The following is an 18,938-nucleotide window of genomic DNA, read 5'->3' as shown; positions in this document are numbered from 1 at the left end:
AGAGCTGGAAATTAGATTTTCATTCACACTCCAAATCCAGCAGGAACATAGCGCCATATCCTTAGCAGAATCAGCCATGAAGGGAAGCATGCTTTGTGATGGCAGGTGTGCGTGTGTGTGTGTGTGTGTGTGTGTGTGGCTATGTAGCTGGAGTGGACTGCAATGTGTGTTTTGTGTGTTTCTGTGTGTGCAGCCACTTATGATTATGCTGATGAGGACACAGTCTACTTTGCCACTCATTTTTCTCCCTCTTGCAGCACTGTGTGTGTGTGTGTGTGTGTGTGTTACATAGCAGTGCACACACAGAGTTTGAACACACACGGAGGCACAAATAGTTTGCATACAGTCAAACCGCATACAGTAACTCATACGCAGACACAAGCAGCAGTCCCATGCAGCATGTTGTAATTTCACCCTCTCCCCGCTGAGAGGAATAATTACATTGCTCACTGACTCTTCAGTCTATCTTCTCAACTTCCCTGTCATCCTCATCCTCTCCTCTACACTGTGGCACTCTTCCACCTTCTAATTTTTTCTTCCATTCATTCCTGCCTCTCCATTTTCCTTTATGCAAGCAAACTCCCTAAAGTCCAACTCTTTCACCAACTACTTCTCGTTATAATACAGCTGAGTTCTGAATGATGTAATTATCTCTGTGACACAGTTCGTGCTGATTGTTACTGATTAATGCATTAGTCATATAACAGGAAAAGGATTCAGTATCGAATGAAGCAGAAAATGTCAAGAACTCTTCAGTTCTATCCTTGCTCTTTTTCTCAAATCACTGTCGTCTCAGTGTCTCAGGACGTCACCTTGGACTCAAGGAAAATTGGGATACAATTTTTGGAGATTTTTATATAGGATTCATTTAGAACAAATGAAATGATAATATAGAAAAATATGGCTTGGATAGGCTATCCTGCGTTTAACGCTATTTGCCTTCACATAAAATTACCCTGATCTTAAAATATGCCCCAGTTCTCACTTAACATCATCTGTTATGCAGATAATCTTTTCATTTCACTGCTCCATATAGCTCAATAAATCAAATAATCTAAGCTGTTCTGCATATCAAAGGATTTCCACAGCCTCTAGCGGAAAGCCCATCAATATTTCTGCAGGCATCAGAATGTGTGAGAGTGGATTTGGCCTCCAGTACGGTCAAATATAAAGGCACAGTGTCAGCAGCAGGGAGATTATTGACACCGACACCAGCATTTCATGTTCCCTGCCATTCCACGAATCCCACCAATCCTCTGTCTAACCTGCACTGTGTGTTCTATACACAACTTCATATCCAAACAGTCTTTCTAATCCTTTGAAAAACAACCATGTCAAATTGATCTAGCTTGGCTCTAACAAAAGAGACGATTATATTGGATGCAAAAGTGCAGACTTGGCCCATGTGCTGCTGCAGCCAGTCCTAGGAAAATGTTTGGAGGAATTTTCAGAGACTAGTCTTTTTTTTCTGCAAATTTCACCTGGTGCTCAGTTGAGACATGATAAGATTACTAATCCTATTTGTTTAGGTTTTGTTTTTTTTAACAGCTGATATGAAGCAGAGACAAGATACTGATCCTAAGGGAAAAAAAATACTCAATGTTTTAACTCTCACCAATATTTCATCAGTCCTTATGCTCAGTTCACAGAACATTTCACTCTAAATGCTCCAATCCTGAGTTGAGATGAATGAAATTCAATCAACAGTTTATCAAAAAAATGTGTTCACGTACTAAGCAAAAATGACATTTGTTGGTTGAAACGTTAATGTGACCATTAGTTTTGTATGAAAGGGTTGCATTAGCATCTGTGCTGCATTAAGCATCCTTATGTCATAATGAAATTAATCATTGGCTGCAGCGCAGAAAAGGAGACTATGAAATAAATGATGCTCAAATGAACTCTTCCTTGTGAGCCAAGGAAAATGTACATGTGGCAGTTATTGCCGCGTTACTGTACCATTGAGCCACTTTGAGTTGTACTGGGCAGTACGAAGAGGGGGCATCCCACCAAGGCTGCGGTATATGACGGGGTCGCGGCCAGAGAAGTCGATGACGGTGGCGGCAAACAGCTCTCCACTCTCTGTCACCACTGCAGTGGAATTGTGTCGAGGATCATATGGACAGCGTGCCACACCGTTCACCCGCTCCAGCACACTGCTCATGTTGCCCACCTGTGAAGGATGAAGAGTGTGACGTGGAGGAAAAAGACGTGGAGGGTAAGGGAAGTAACAGGGAGGGTTTACAGTGTTTTTCACTGTGTTTGTGACAGCAACACACTTATCCGTACCTCTCGAGTAATACATAGTGGCTGGAAAGCGTTGGTTCCACAGGTCATGACCTCGGTCTTGTTCACAAGCAGGACTCTGATGTAGTTCTGACACTCAATCTGCAGAGAAGTAGACAGAAGCCTTTCAAAGACATGGTTTTTACACACTAGGTGGTTGAATAAATACGTTTTAACCTTTACTAAAAAGAATCTTTTGGCACAGCGTTCACTCTTGTGAGTCTTTTGTTCAAAAATATGAATGGAAGCGCATTTGTGTCATTGACAGATGCGCTACAGTACGTCAGAAATGTATGTCAAGTATGTTTGAACAAATGTTTGTCATTGATTTATTTGGACATTTTCTGTATAATTTTTTTTGGTAAATTGTACCCCTTTGTTTGTGAAGAAGAACTGTGGTAATTGCAGGGACTGGTTTCAAAGAGGACAGATTCTCAGTTTTGTGTATTGTTTGGTCTATCGGGACAATTGGAGAAAAAAAACCCATGTTGCAATCAGTTCTCAAAAATAGTTCACATGGGACTGGAACTGTTTATGTAATTGGTTATCAGACATATTTGAAATAAAGTTCTTTTGTGTAAATCACTCTCTTGCTCTAAGCTGTTTTGCATATTTTCCATCCGTTCCTGTTGCCCTCTTTCCCTCTCTAAGGAAAGAAAACAACTCAAGGATTGAAGCATCTAAAATACTTGTTGTACAGAGCCCTCCCACGGGGCACATAAGGACCTGACCACAAAACCCAGAAGATATCAAGATGGCCTCTCTGTAAGCCAGGCAGTGCTGACATGAAGTGCTGTAATTGGGGGCGAAATCGAGGTTACCTCTGTTTTGCCTTTGCTCTGACAGGATCTCCTGGTTTCCTCGTCCGGTGCCCATTCTGTTGCCTAGGAAACAAAAACAAAAAAAGTCCAGAAGCCAGAAAAGCCGTCAGCTGAGTCCTTCACATACTACAAAACAGTTTTGCAACAACTGTTGCTAGTTATGTAGGCAATCACCAAAAAAAAATGCATGAAAAGACTTGAACCTCATTGCTGTTTTGCTGTTTGTTTATTGTGTAAACATGGCGACCACTTTGCCAGCCAAGAGCTTATTCGAGGGTAATGGGCAAGGTACCCAACGAGGCAGTTGAAGGGCTGAGGATGGCATTAGCATGTAAATAGATTTCTCTCCACCCTCTCCCTTCTTTTATTCCTGCTCTACATCTGAAAGTTTGCAGCACTCGCCTCCACTCCTGCCCCCCCCCAACCCCCACCCCCTTCACTATTACCGGCCAATTCCTGTTGATGGTTGTGTCTTGGGCTTAATTATGGATGCAGGCAGCAGCACTGCACGACTGCACTGCAAACACACTGATGCATGTGCACACACATGCTGCCTGGTGAACAGAGCAACACTGGCGCTGGTTAAGAGGATTGATGTCCCCCTTTTCTGGCATGATATGTAAGGTGCCAGGGGAGCCCCGTTGTGTGTCAGTGGCCTCATTTTACCCCCCCACCCCGGCCCCCCACTGTGATCTTGCTGCCCAAGTAAGCTTCACTTATTAAAAAGTCTGCTATTAGAGTATATGACACCAGTCTTCCTACTTTTATATGTTCATGTTGTTCTTTATTTACTTTCCTCTTATTGCCATGCACGTGCAAACAGTTGCTGATAATTATCTAAATCTAGCAAACTGCTCTGCCCACAATATTGGGCAGTGGGACAAAGTTGAGACCCAACATTCAGGATGAGTCTGCCAACTGAGGCCAACCAAGAGTCAATACTAAACTGGGTCAGTACTACAGGAGCCAAAAAGGGAACTCAAACAAACCATAAACTCCATGGAAATAATAAAAATAAAAAACCTTATCAGATCCCCACCATCCACAGCTAATCTGTAACACCTATGTCTTTAAGAAATGCATTTAACCAAGAGGTTTCAGCTAACAAAATACAATTACAGTCACTTTTTAACCTTTCAGATCCTTAGAGCAGAATGTAAAGTTTAGGAATCTAATTGGGATTCAAAGAGTATAAATGAGAACTTGATGATTTACACAGATCATGTCGCACTTCAGCTATGATTATACAAATGGAAGTGTCATCAACGGCACTAGTCTAATTTCAAGGGCTCCTTCAAATGCAAAAAAATGTCCTTCTATCCCAGTGCCACGCATGCTCCAATGGGTGAATCCCTCTCAGGCCAGTCTATTATAGGGTCCTTTGAATACTGGTGAAAAACAGTTTTTCAAAAATGAGATGGCAGTGAGGTGCGGGTCCAAATTTCAAGGAATACACGTATAAACAGGTTAGAAAAGATGCCTTAAACTTATCTATGTGTTACATGATGTGATTCTCTAAAGAAGCAAATTGTCTTGCCTTTACCACTGTTGCTGCAGTCTTTAGTGACCCCAACTCCTGGGGAAAATATCAGGTTATTTGCTGCTAGATGCCCCCCAGACTAGTTACACACTTCTTTATTCATTTAAAAACAAGGTTGGTGAGAAAGTGTGCTGAAAGGCGCTACAGTGTCCAATAATAATACTTCTTTGTGTTTGTCATGAGCGAAACATGACAGTAATATAAGAAATGTACACTTATTTATGTATAAATATTGATTCAAGCAACCAGGCTCAGCCACACATTAAGAGCCAAATAAAACTTTACAACCTACAACCTTACGTAAGAACAGGTTAGAGGTGGAGACTAAGACAGTTTCATTAGTGCTATAAAGCTATGTTTAGCTCCTGCAGCTGGTACAGCAACAGTAAGTAGGTTCTGGTCCATATTGATAGTTACAGCTCCCCTCCCTGCCTCCCACAGCAGACCCCCTTCAATTAACCTGCTTCAGACAGCACTGAAGAGAGAGAGGCCGTAGCAGGGGACAGCTATATAAAGCACACTGTGATTAAAATGAAACTTGAGCTACAGACACTGAACACAAAGTAAATTAAGAAATAAAAATACTATAGAGTAGTTAATGTGCTCTGCAGGAGCTCAGCTCGTCGTGGCAGCGCTCGCCAAATAGTGCTCAGACAGTCAATAATCCACAAATCCACTTCCCATGGGCACAGTGAACAGCATGGCACCTGCCATTCAGAGAGCAGCTCCGCCCCCTCCGCGGCAGTCCATCATTTTGCCTGTTGAAATGAAAACGCTGCTCCTCCACAGCCCCTGCCTGTCAGACCCTGACAGCCCAGGGACGGATGAGATGACGTCATTGTAAACACACACACACACACACACACGGATGCCTTCGCAATGAATCATTGCTTGGGGCATTACCATCTTTTTGGCAAGACCCCGTCTCCAAGGATTCCTCTCGGCTTAACCCGCTGACCTTCACCAAAAAGTGCCCCCCTCCTCTCCTCTCTCCGCCCCTCCTTTCCCCGTCCGTCTCTTCTTCTTCACACCACTTTGGAACAAAGCCACACTCACACGAAGCCTGTGAGAATACGGATTTTGCATCCACATCCTCTCTCTGTCTCTCAAATACCTTCTTTCTGTACTAAACCATGAATGGCCTGAATAAAAGCAGCACAGTGTGTGGGAAGGATGCAGCATTTATTATTTCACTGAAAATGACCACAACCTAACGAGCAGAAATTCCAAATTAAATCACAATTAAAATAACGCGCATTGATTCAAGTCCAGTCCACTTTTACATTCAGCAAGCGCTGGCATCTTAAGCAGTTCAATCAAGTTTGCTTTTGTGCACTATGATTACAGGACAAGGTTTTTTCTGTATCATTACAGAGTGACATCCACATTTGTTTTCTTGGTTGTCACTTCTCTTAAAAATCGCAATAAAATAAAATAAAATGCTACTGACAGAAAAATAAAGACGAGACTGCCTGTTGCGTCCAGTTTAATTCCGTCATTAGCTTAGAAAATCATAATAAAAAATAGTCGGCAAACACCCCCAAACATTTTGGAAACATCCCTGAACCACTAACTGTTCAAACATAATAAGCTTTCTATCCAGTGGACATTAGAACCACGACTATAATTTGATGGAGAAGTCGTAATGAGGGTTAAGAGGTTTTTTGGCACAGTCAGTATTTCTATCATTTGCACAGTCCTTAGACGTGCTTGTTATGAGCGACACAGGCTAGCATCTGAATAAACAGGGACAGTCAATATACAAATATCAGTACTAGAATTGAAGATGTAAATGTATTAAGAGTAATCATATGAAGGAAAAAAAATCAAAAGTGGCCCCAAAAGCACAAAATACCAGACAATTTAAAAAGTCTCACTGAGATGAGTTACAAACATTTTACGTGCTTGAATAAAGCCCAAGGCCACGGAGCCTGTTTATTATTTGTGCCTGTAGCCATAGATGTGTGTTAGAGTTCATTTCCATCTATTAGCAAGGCAACAACCATGTGCACCGCATACCCTCCAAACCTGACATCTAATTTCTCTCAGTTTCAGCACTCCTCATACACAAGAATATCTCGCCGCAGGCATCTCTTTTGGGTGAGTGGGTGTGCATACATTTCCAGAAACACAATTAGTACAGCAGGAATGAGGATTCATCACTTTTTAGTGAAGAGAGATTGTGACCGGGCTCCAAAATGAATTCCATTTCCACGCGAAACGGAGAGAGAGAGGGAGGGAGATGGAGAGCAGGAAACGCTAATGAAGTAAAGTGAGCAGTGAAGGCAGCAAATGCTGTTCCTGAAATGTGGTGCTGTGTTGATAAGGTTGCCTCTCACTGACACACCACTAACATCATGTGTGACAACTAATTATAACTCATGAATATTGTAAATAAGAATGTCAAGGGAGTAATGGTTGTTTGAATAGGAGCTGTCTGGCACTTGGGACAGTGAAGAGTTTTTAAACTTGTGCAGTGGATGTTGACCAAACTGTATTAAAGATATAGAGTGTATATATATATATATATATATATATATATATATATATGTGTGTTTGTTTGTGTTTGTTTGTGTATATAAATGGGACTATTTCTTGAACACGGAGACTAATAATTTCAACATCCAAACTATAGCCTATAATGCGCAACAGATATTACTTCAAGTCGTAAAGTTGTGAGAAACAGTGTTGTCACAATATTGATTGGCTTTTAGAGTAGCCAACGCCACTGAACATTACAATGATGACATATTGTAGCTTAACAGAACAGGCAGCCTGCTCTCTGTTGTGACAGATTGGTGTTTCTGAGGAATATGATGATGGTGATAAGGACATTTTCTGAAATGAGGCCACGCCGGCGGAGCGGCAGACGAGGGAGAGACCATGAGAGACGCAGGCTCATCCCCGTGATGGAATTAATATATCTGAATTGGAGGTCATGTTGGGGTGGGGCAGGACATTGAAACAATCATACACCTCTTGATTGGATGCTACTGCCCCATGTACACGATGAGTGATCTAACATCTCAAAGTAGATTTGAGGGCAGAGCAAGCAACCTCTAGAATTCACAAGGAAATGGAAAAAAGAGGGATATTATAAGGTTGTGTGACAAGCAACATTTCAATCAACATATACACGATTAAAGCTCGAAAATGTCGATTTTGATGTCATAGGGACATAAGTATGTCCAGCTTTGAACTCTGTAATAGCCCATTCTCTGAGGGTTATAGCTCTGTAAGGATCAATAATGAACATTTAGAAGAACTTAGAAAGTATTTTGGGAAGTAATATCCTGGAAATATTTCTCTTGATTTCATGGTTTAATTTTAACATTGGAGCAAATATTTATAAGAAGGGAGGAGGATTTCCACCATATGACGGGCCCCCCCATGATTTCCTCCACACTCAACCTGCTACACTTCACTGCAGCCTTCACTATTCACACAAGAGAATAAAATACAACTCTTTTCTGCATTCTCAACCACCCACCCACCCACCTACCCACCCAAGGTGCACTCACTTCAAAGCATCTTACGCTCTAGTGTTGTTGATCTTTTACAGCCCCCTCTCACTACCATCACTCCATCTACCTAATCAGCTATTTTAGGAAACAGCCCACATCCAACACTATATCAATGTTTCAGTTTTAGATACTCACACATACTGTAAAGTCTTAACTTGACAATATGGCAGATTTTGGCACAGACTGGTGCCCAGTTGGAGGTGGTGGAGTAAACGCTGCTGAAAATAAGTGCAAAAACTGTGATGATGCATCTTACACTCATTATATACACTAGTAAACATTGTGATGCTGGAAAAAGGGCTGAGAAATTTGGAGAAAATATGTAATTGCAATTTGATTGCAATTTTGTGTGTAAACTACTGTACTGCACTATAATGCCAGGATAAGTTAAATATATCAAATGTGTACAACATCTGTGCATTTTATTTTAGGAATTTGCATAAAACAACTAAAAGAAAAATAGAACAATTAAGTCACATCCTTTGAACTTTACTGCTGACATTGTTTCATACTGCAATTTCAATTTGAAAATGATTGTTCCGCCTTGGCCGTAAAACACATATTGAATACATTTTACTACATATTTCCAATATAATTGAAATCATTACAGGGTATGTGTCAGTGACTGGTATGCAATGTGATTTGAAATGCTATTTTTAAACAAAGGCAAAGTCAGTGCTCCATCACTTTGCCTTCCACATATTTATTCTCCGCAGCCATTTTATAAAAAGCTCACAATCTTCTACTTTGGACAAAAAAACAAAACAAAAACGATAGTGGATGTTTAAACTACAGGAAACTCAAACTTAAATTTGTGGCTTAATGGATGTGCATTATGTATGTTGTCTCAGCTTTATGCCTGTGGCTATGACTGTCTCCAGCCCAGGGGCAAAAAATGACTTGTGTGACCCGCATACAAAAGAGCCTGAAATCCTAATCAATTTTGTGCAAGCGGAGGAAAAAGCACGTACATAGATGAGTTTATTTAACTGTGAGCTATATTGTGATCCACTGTAAATATCTTGGATATAATATAAGGCAATTATTGTTTATACAGTATACAGTTACCTTGGTATATCCATTGCAGTGCACATGTACATTATTAATTTATCACCCAGTGCACTAGCGCAACACAAACATTGACTTGTTATTTAAGACAGTTGCTAAAGGCATTTTTATATTGGAATCTGTTTTATTGGTCACTACCACAATATTAATAAAATATGAACTATTGCTATAAATATCCAATTGGGAAGTAAAGGAAGCTGTTCTGTGGTATTCATGGCACCTGTGTAATCCTGGTGCCTCAATATTCACACAAAAAAACAACTTGGCTAATCGGGAGTGTCACAATCTCTCAATTTTAAATTGAATATTGATCGAAACGACGCCACAATCTCGACTTTCGGATTTAACCACACCCCCAATGTGACGTCCTGTCTGTGTGTTAGAGAGGAAAGTGACACAGTGTTGTGGTTGTAGCCATTGTAGCACGACTAGACGTTATTCCTCCTGCTAACCTGAAGCTGCCAACTAATAGTAACCATGGCAACTGCTGATTTGGGCGACACATCGACCGCACTAGAGCCCCTTCCCACTTCTTTGAAATCACTGGTGTGGAAATATTTAGTGTTCCCCATGAGTTTTAGAGAAAACCACGGTGTTGAGCTATATATTATGCGCGTGTGGCATAGCACAGGAAAGTATCTGTGTATATTACTCATGACACCATGAAGATAAAATAAAAATAAAAAATAGTTATCATGACATAAAACCAGTCTAAAAATGGCAGACCCATCTGAGAGGAAAAAAAAGATCGAATCAAATCAAGGATTTGGAGAATCGTGGCATCCCCATTAACTAATCATATATAAATGTTCTTATACATACATTCTTTGAGTTGAAATAGTGTACACAGTATATCACATTATCATGACGGGTATGTAAAATCTCACTTCACCTCATCATTGGAGCAGTGACCTACCAGATGTTAACGTTTGGACAAAATTTTGCAGAGATCTTGAAAATCTGCTGACATAGGAGGAAAGCCTGAGGGGTTGCATGTTTGCTTGGGAGCTAAAAATGCAGCGTCATCGAGAATGTCATAGGAAATGTCCATCCTTCGGTACTAAGCATCAGTGTGATTCTTCAGGGTTGGTTAGCATTTTGTAAACCCCAGCATGTAGTTTCAAACTGTGACAGCTGAACCTGAAATCTGTGATGCACGGGCCAAATCTCGCTGAACTGCATATGAACCATTTTCTTTCCACATCTCTGCTTGAATTCACTTCTGTGATTGCATTCTTTAACTGTCGACTGCTGTTTATTTACATAATGAGCTACAGAAATAATAATAATGATAATACAACGTAGTTTATATAGCACTTTACAGTGTGCTTTACATACAGAGTGCATTACATTCAAATCAAAACTAATCAAAATTTACAGTATGTGTTTTCATTTGCATTTTACACACGGACAATGTTGATGTCAGCGCTTTAATGAAGCAGAAAGGGACACTGACGTATAGTCCTGGAAATACAATCTTTGTAGAGTTGACACTAAATAAAACATTTAGGGGGGGGAAATGCCTGCATTGGCTGCAGTCCCAGTCCAGCGGATTGACCTGACTCACTCCAGCAAGCACAATTTCAAGTGTTCTCACTAAATGTTCACATTGTCAAGGAGAACAGTTATGTGTGCAGACAGCAGCACAGACTGCCAGCAGCAGGAGACACTCTTTCAGCCATGTAAATGATCCTTTACATGAACTTGTGCCACTTCAGCTCAACTTCAAGCATTGAAAAGCAGCATTTACATAACTACTGTATACCCAGTGCAGTTTTAAGTCACAGAACTCAGTTCAATGTATATTTAAGTGTGGCTGCCCTTCTGAAAATGTTTCATTTTTCCACAGAGGCACAGATACAGTATGCATTCCTGAGGAAACTGAACAACTTTTCACTACCCAGATACACACACACAAACACACACCAAAATGTGTCCCTCTAGCACCGAATAATTTCACCTCCCTGTTCTTAATTGAATAATTCTTCTTCTTTGTGGAAATCCTCTCCACCCCCATCTTCTAAATCAGCGTCACAACTTTTCTACAGTGGATCAGCTTCTTGGGACTTTTAACTTTGGATTGCATCATCATCATACTAGTGACTGATGTATTTCTTATTTTGTAATTTGTATGCACTCACCGGCCACTTAATTAGGAATTAGGTACACAGCACACCTATTAAAACAGAAGGAGTGATGGCACCCTGCATGCTCTTTTGCTGCTGTTGTCCATCTGCTTCAACGTTCAATGTGTTGTGCGTCCAGGGATGGTTTTCTGCACACCTCAGTCGTAACAAGTAATTGTGGTTACTTGAGTTACTGTTGAGAGTTATTGTTATTGCTATTTTATCACTTTGAACCAGTCTGGTCATTCTCCTCTGACCTTCGGAGTCAACAAGTGCTGCCGACTCAGTCCTTTGTCTATTTATTCCCTGTAAACTCAGGAGATGTGAAAATCCCATAAGATAATACCCAGACCAGCATGTCTTGTACCAACAACCATGCCGCGTTAAAAAGTAATTTAAATCACCTTTGTTCTTCATTCACATTTTTTAAATTTCAGCAGGTCGTGTTCATCATGTCTACATGCCTAAATTAAGTTGCTACCATGTGATTCGCTGACTTAATATTTGCGTTAACAAGCAGTTCATTAGGTGTACCTAATAAAGTGGCCAGTAAGTGTAGATGTCATCCATCTACCATCTTTTCATTAAGGACTGAAGTCAATATAGAGTGTAAAATGAGTCTGTCAGAGAACATCTTTTAAGGATGTACTTTCCTCAGTTCAAAACCAGACATATGTTACTGGCAGCTTATACCAGGTAATATGTCGGGCAACTCCTCTCTTCGTCGGCTGTTTTCATAAAAAGTGAAGATGGTGGATAGCTGTAATGCCCTGGGATGCCAAACCATTCTGGGACATGCAAACAGGAGAGCATTTCACCAGGTCACCAAAGATCGAGAGGGAGTCCAAAAACACACTCAAAGCAAGCATCGACAACAGAGAGATGGGAACCCACAGGTAATTCATTCCGTTTGTGTAGTGATCACTTCATATAAGGTACAGGTTCCAATGCCAACCAACATATTTTTTTAATTTTATATGCTTTTATATTGTGATGCTTACACATTCTCCGCAGTAGAACGAGGGAGTTGAAGATGTTGGAATACTGCAGGTCTGGAATAATGTCTTTTCTGGCTGTTCCCATTCTCATGATAAGCACTGCGGGGGCATTATAGGGGTCAAACATATTCAGTCGGGCAGGTTCTGAGATATATTGCTCGATTTCTATGGATTTAGAGTGTGCAGTGCACTCTGACTTCAAACTGCCATTGGCATCGTTCATTTTTGCAGAAGCTTTTCCTGCCACCATGGCGGAGTAAAGAAACTGAGATGCTCAAAGCTGAAGAGCTTAACTCATTTTAGCCCAACCAAGAAAGTGAAATTCTTTATAATTGCAAATGTTGGAGGGAGCACTATCTGAGAAGTCAACAGTTTTACAGTCACATTTGTGGGTGTCTTACAACAACAAACATATGTTGTGTACTGACAGATAGGAACAGGAAGCTATTTCTCCCTCTAATGTAAGGTTGAATACATCCTACCCTAACAGTCAGCATGTGTTTGCCCACTCAGCCTGCTGCTGCCTCCCACTCACTCACTGTAATTCCACATTAGGGAAGATGGCAGGTGAAAACAGACCATCTCTCTGTGACCAGTCAACCAGCACGGCGGATTACTCCCTCTCATCCACAGACACTTACTGTACTGTATGCACCCACTCATACAGACAAAGTTGCGGGTAATGTAGTCAAATGGGCAAACTACCATGTAGCAGCTCCTATTTGTGAGCTAAAAAGAAAATTATTATTAAAGGAAAGATGCTACAAATGGAAAATTAAAAGGTGTGACACTCAAAAACTGAACTCATCACTTTTCCCTTTGTCTTTGCATTTTTATGTATGGATTACTCAGTTATTTTTGCTCATGTAGATAGCATATCTTGTGGGCCAGTTTGTAGACAGTTCAGGTACAGTATGCCAATTAAAAAGTTTGATAAAAATTCTGAATACGACCACTTGTCAGTTAATTTTAAAATAATTCAACCAATTAAAATGTTTTAAATAATCCATAATGTCTGTTTCCATTCTTGCACGTGTCATTTATCCGTACATCATTATGCTGTGTAATTACCAGCAGAGGATGGATGTAAAACCCCTTGACATGTGGACAGCGAACATGCTACGTTTCCCCGGGTTAGCCAGGCAATATACAGTATCTATGTGCATGTCTATGCTGGATTTAATGAGGTGTCAGACTGACATTATTTTTGGTAGTGATTTTACATGATATAATGAAATAACGATCATATAACTAAAGTGCCACTAATGTACATTTTAAATGTATCGTAAGAAAAATCAACCTATCAATTGAATATTTTATTAACCTTTTTAAATATGGGTATGCCAAACCATGTAATACGCCAGCATTGAGTGATTGATGGCAGTTCTCATTTTAACTTAATGAACTGCATGTATTTGGTAAAATACACATGTTTTTCATAGTGAAGGAATAAAACAAGACCAAAGCAAGTCATATTTCTCTTGCAGCACCAAACATAATAACATACTACTGTGGGAAATGAAATCAGTGCTAATCTATGCTTATGTGCAGTGCACAACCACCATCCCACACAAACTGATTGTGACTGAAATGTGGCGCATCTCCTTATACAGTTAGCACTACTTGACTCCGCACGCTGCGCACGTCGCGCTCATGACTCTTTCAGTGATTCAGTCAAAGTTCAGTGTTTACTTTGGCAGTCTGTTGACGTCACATTTTAGCTTCGTCTCAGCTCGCTTGGAATCTCGCCAGAGCAAGTACCAAAAAAAGCACCTGGTATCAGGTACAATCCCTAATGAAAACTCCAAAAAAAAAACGACTTGAGTGGAACCGAGTAGTAATAGAATTGTATAATGGAAAAGCGCCACTAGTGATAGTTATTCTCTGTCAGCTTGCAGACCAAGATGCAGCACATTACAGAGTAACGCTCCCTCTTGCTCTCATTTCTGCGGCTCAGAGAATATCCTTCCATTCTGACAAAGACTGCATCAATAATTAAATCTCTGGCCAAATAGCGGCACAGAAATTAATGCAGAGTGTGAAAGAAATCCGCTGTGACTCATCAAAGTCGGGGCAAGACAGTGGAGCATGATACGGGTATGAATATCTGAGAGGGGTCAGTTTAATGTCCGTGCTTTGGCCTTTCATTCATTTCAAACCCTGACTTTTTCTGTGAATCCACTCTGCCCTTTAGCAGTGTGACTGTAGCTGTATGTGACACGCATAATGTTGACGTGAGATCATGGAGATATACCCTGAATTATTCCTGCAAATACAACCAGCATGAGAAAAGGTCAGCCTGTCGTCAGATTAACCACATGCTGATTCCTTGTGCCCCGAAGGAATATCAAGCGTCCAGCAAAAACACCTTCGATAGCAGCTACATTTATTTTCTCTACTCGTGGTCTGGGATGTTGATGATACGAGGCATTTCCTGTTTAAATGAGAAAACAGTGGCAGTTCACCCACTGACCCTTTAGGTCAGCTCTGCTCCCCTGGCCGTGATCAACCAGAAGGACGAGATGCACACTGGGACCAAGCAACAGCAAACAGACAAAACCAGCTGCTTCATCCAGCTGTAACTGTCATTTCAGTGACATCCTGTTTATGACACAGACTGTTCACTTCTGTCAAGTTTCAGTGCAAAGCATTTCTACAGAGGTTTTGGTACTTCTAACGTTGGCTTTGCATCTAAAGGATGAGAATGAATGTCTCCATTAAATATGAGGTTATTCTAATTCTGGAGCTCCATTCCCCTCTTTCTTCATCATTAAAACTGACTTTAAATTACAGTACAGTACCAATAAGGTAATACTATACTGATAATTGTGTAATAGGAAGGTAATTTTTTTATTGTTTTAAAATGTATTTTATTATTTCTCCAAGTAATTGCTTGGTTAAAAGAAATGTGTGTGGGCTGGTGAATTTCAAAAATAATTTTCAAACTATATTAATAATATAATCAACCATTAGATTACATCAAAATGTCAATACTAAACTATAAATTATAATTTTAAGCAAAAGTAGGAAACAAATATACCAAGTATAAAGCATTCCACAATGGTTTCATGTGCATTGTAATAGTATATGCACAGTAAAAAGTCATAATACAATTTATACCAGCAAATAATTACATTACTTACAAAATCACACCTGCAAGGAGAACAATAATATTCTTCTCTGTGAGCTAAAACACCACAGTCAGCCTCTATCCCACATCCCAGCCTGACAGACCATCGTGTCGCGCAGCGGGTCGGTCACCTGGGGGCTTCTCGTCATCAGCTGGCTGCGGGAGCCAGAGACCACAGCTCACGTCAAACAACCCCAAACACAAACACCACGTCAAGGACAAATCCCAGGACACAGACACACAGGGGATCACTCGTGCTTCAGAACTTCTTGCATTTCCTCAGCGACGAAAAGCCCTCTCACCCCACCACATGGAAAATAAAGACACAACAAATGGGTAGTGACCTCAAGTAAGTTTCAGCCTGGAAAATAACAAGAGCCCACTTTGAGAGGAGTCCCTTCATGTAAGGACTAAAGGCTGTTCATTTTGTTTATTCCCTTATGAGCTACTCACACACAAAAGTCTCTTTGTCCCCTTCAATCATGTATTTACAAAAAGGGCAAACCAGTCAGAGGGAAACTGTGATAGACTGCAGTTAAACATCAGCAAACCTACATGATATGGACGATGCTGTGTATCTTAACAGTATGAACTCCTCCTGCACATGTTTTCCAGTCCCATCTGAAAACATCTTGGTGTTACAGCAACATGAGACACTGATGTGGATAAATGAGCAGCGTTGCCATGCACATTAATTATTGTCTGCAGAGCTGAAATGAGCGCACACAATGCTGGCGTTGTACTTATGGCGTAAAAGTCTGCATATTAATGTACAACCTGATTGCTCCACTCAAGGGAAAACATGGGGCAACATGACCAGAAATACAACTGCAGCTCTATATCACAATCTTGGATCAGATGGATGCCTTGTGATTTTTCCCAGTAGATTTTAAGAATGAACATGTACAATTGATGGTGGTGAGATGGTGAAGTGTTAAGTCTGTAGGATGGATGGAGACAGATTAGGTGGAGATCCAGATAATAATATGGTGTTTACATTCCAGCATTGTTATCTATGCAAGGGTTATCTGATGGCCTGACAAATACCTCTTCCTCCTCCTCCTCCCATCTGCTGCCTTTATTTTCACATTTGCACACATCAGTAAGAGGAGAATTCACATCTGTTTCACAGATTCAAATTACATTTTTGTTTTCTTCTTTTTATTATCTTTCTCTTACAAATATGCAATATTTGGTGAGTGTATGTTCACCTTGTTCCGGTGTTATTACAGGTCCCTTCATTCAGTTTATTTTCTAAAAGCAAAACTGTTTTTCTAACTCTGCAGGCTGTACTTAAATACATTATTTGCTGTCTGTCAGACCCAACATATTGAATTATTATTTCTGTTTGTTTGTTTGTTGAAATTAGCTTATGTAATGAACTGTTAGGTTATGTGCAGGATGGAGAAAAAAAAACCCCTGTCTTTTGGGACATTCTGGGTTCACGTATACCTGAAACTGCTCATCCCAATTTCCCTCTTAATGTGTTTAAGCTATAAAACCAATGACTGGCAAACTATTCACTAGTGCTAGCTCTTTGAGTGGCCTGTAAAAGATAATTCTCAATGAATTTTAACATTTTGGCAAAAGTGTTTGGAACTTATTGAGCGTATGAAAAGACCACTGAGAGGAGGAATATTCTGCATGAGTGGGTTGAGATCAACTTGCAACTTCAGCTTTGTGATGGATGGAATCTTTCCAACCAACTGCTGTGATTCCACACTGACTCCAGCTGCTGTCCCCCTTTTTCAAAGAGGCTACAAACTTTTCAGGGGGAAAAGTGTTTGATGCAGAATGGCAGGCTATTTCTTTAAACTTATGCTATAAGAATCCCTTTACATTCTAATGTGTTTTTCAATTTTTGTCTGCAGGTTGTGATGTTACTCTTTCTACTTAATGTTCTTCATTTTAGTCGGTCTTCTCTACTAATTCCCTTCCATATTTCCTCTAATGCTGGTACTTAAGCTCAATAAAAGATGGGGACGGTACATTTGTGACCCTGTAAGGACTAAGTGGTTCATACATGAGTTGCATTTTTCACTAATGCCAATGCAGGAGCCTTTTATCCCTTGACACTGTCTGATAACTGCACACCTGTGAGTGGAAATGGCCAAACGAGTGAGAGGGGTGAAGGGATTTAAGAGTATACATCATAGTTTTCAGTAATTATGCCACTGTTTGAGCGTGTGTGACAAATGGCCGTCAAGCATCAGTGCATAGAGACATTTCTTTGCATAACAACCCAACTAAGCAAAACAAAACCTCAGTTGTAACTGATACAAACTGACAAGGCCAACGCTGATTATCATGACACAAACACACAACAAAGAAAAACCATGCAGCCAAAAAGAGAGAGAGACATCCAGTACAGTTCTGTAGCTCTGTGGTCTTGTTGTGGTACACATATCTTAGTGGGAGACAAATCAATACTCTATTCTATCTCCTTTTAGTACCTGGCAACATGAGGATGGAGGAAAAAGCCAGACGAGGGCTGTGTTCTGTTCTATGTTACTTTCAGGCTACAAAAGGGGGTGAGAGAAAAGGAAGGAGGAGAAGCATACATTCAATTCCACCTCAAAACTTTGCTAATCAAAAGTTCCTGTTATTTCTTTATGTCCTTTTCTTCTTGACAGCCAGTGGAATTACACATCTGGCAGATCTGCATTGTGATACAAAGGAAAATAAACATGAATGACACAGATGACAAAAACAGAGCCTTTGCCTCAATCCCCCCCCCCCCTCCCCCCTGTTCCCTCCCACCCACTGAACACTTCAGCATTTCAGTACACACACACACACACACACACAAACCTCCCACCGCCTTCCCCCCGCTGCTCTGATTGCGGCGGAGTTCATGCCGACCAGCACATCAGTGAGACAGAGCGAGAGAGAGTGAGGAAGCAAGAGAGAGCTCTGTTGGAAGGTACTTCTAGGACAGAGCTGGTGGGTGGCTTGCAATCAGACCTACTACCAACACTACATCTACCAAAACAGCCAGGGAGAGTGAAGGGTTTAAAAAGGAAAGTAGAAGAACTGACGCCAAATTCGAAAACTATGAAGCAGCATCTCATGTGGAGACAACATCAGCTCTGCCATCTTGTTTGTACTACATATATTTATATTGCAGTAAGGGTCTTGCTGACAACTATGAAGGGGTGAGCATCTGTTTGTTACAATCTACAGTCTCACCATTAGATGTCACAAGTTCTTACACACTGGACCTTGAAGATCTTGACCGACCGGCACTTAGTATCATAAAACTTACCAGTCAATGGCAGGAATCTACGAGGGATGCAAAAAGCAAAGCTTGATTGGATGAAAATTGCAAGCGGTCAGAAGGTCAAATGCACTTTAGAGTGGGTACTTCCCCTGAAAGTTGAGCCAGGTCTCTCCTTAAACTGTAATGGATGTTTATAGTGGACAGTTACCATGGGTAATAATGTCA

General features: G+C 40.6%; 1 protein-coding gene across 3 annotated transcripts in view; it reads right to left on the bottom strand.

Moving 5' to 3' along the window:
* The window catches only part of sema5ba (sema domain, seven thrombospondin repeats (type 1 and type 1-like), transmembrane domain (TM) and short cytoplasmic domain, (semaphorin) 5Ba), a 159,819-nt gene that overhangs the window by 53,330 nt on the left and 87,551 nt on the right, over positions 1–18,938 (bottom strand). For all 3 annotated transcript variants that reach the window (XM_058622417.1, XM_058622419.1, XM_058622418.1), the window contains exons 6-8: positions 3,108–3,170; positions 2,290–2,388; positions 1,960–2,173 (exon numbers count right to left, since the gene is read on the bottom strand). In XM_058622417.1, the coding sequence (XP_058478400.1) occupies positions 1,960–2,173; positions 2,290–2,388; positions 3,108–3,170 (376 nt within the window). The remainder of the gene's footprint in view (positions 1–1,959; positions 2,174–2,289; positions 2,389–3,107; positions 3,171–18,938) is intronic.

The sequence above is a fragment of the Solea solea genome, chromosome 2 (genome assembly GCF_958295425.1).
Source record: "Solea solea chromosome 2, fSolSol10.1, whole genome shotgun sequence".
Classification (NCBI taxonomy): Eukaryota; Metazoa; Chordata; class Actinopteri; order Pleuronectiformes; family Soleidae; genus Solea; species Solea solea.
The sequence above is the reverse complement of the archived record's forward strand: the minus strand, read 5'-3'. Positions and strand labels throughout refer to the sequence as shown.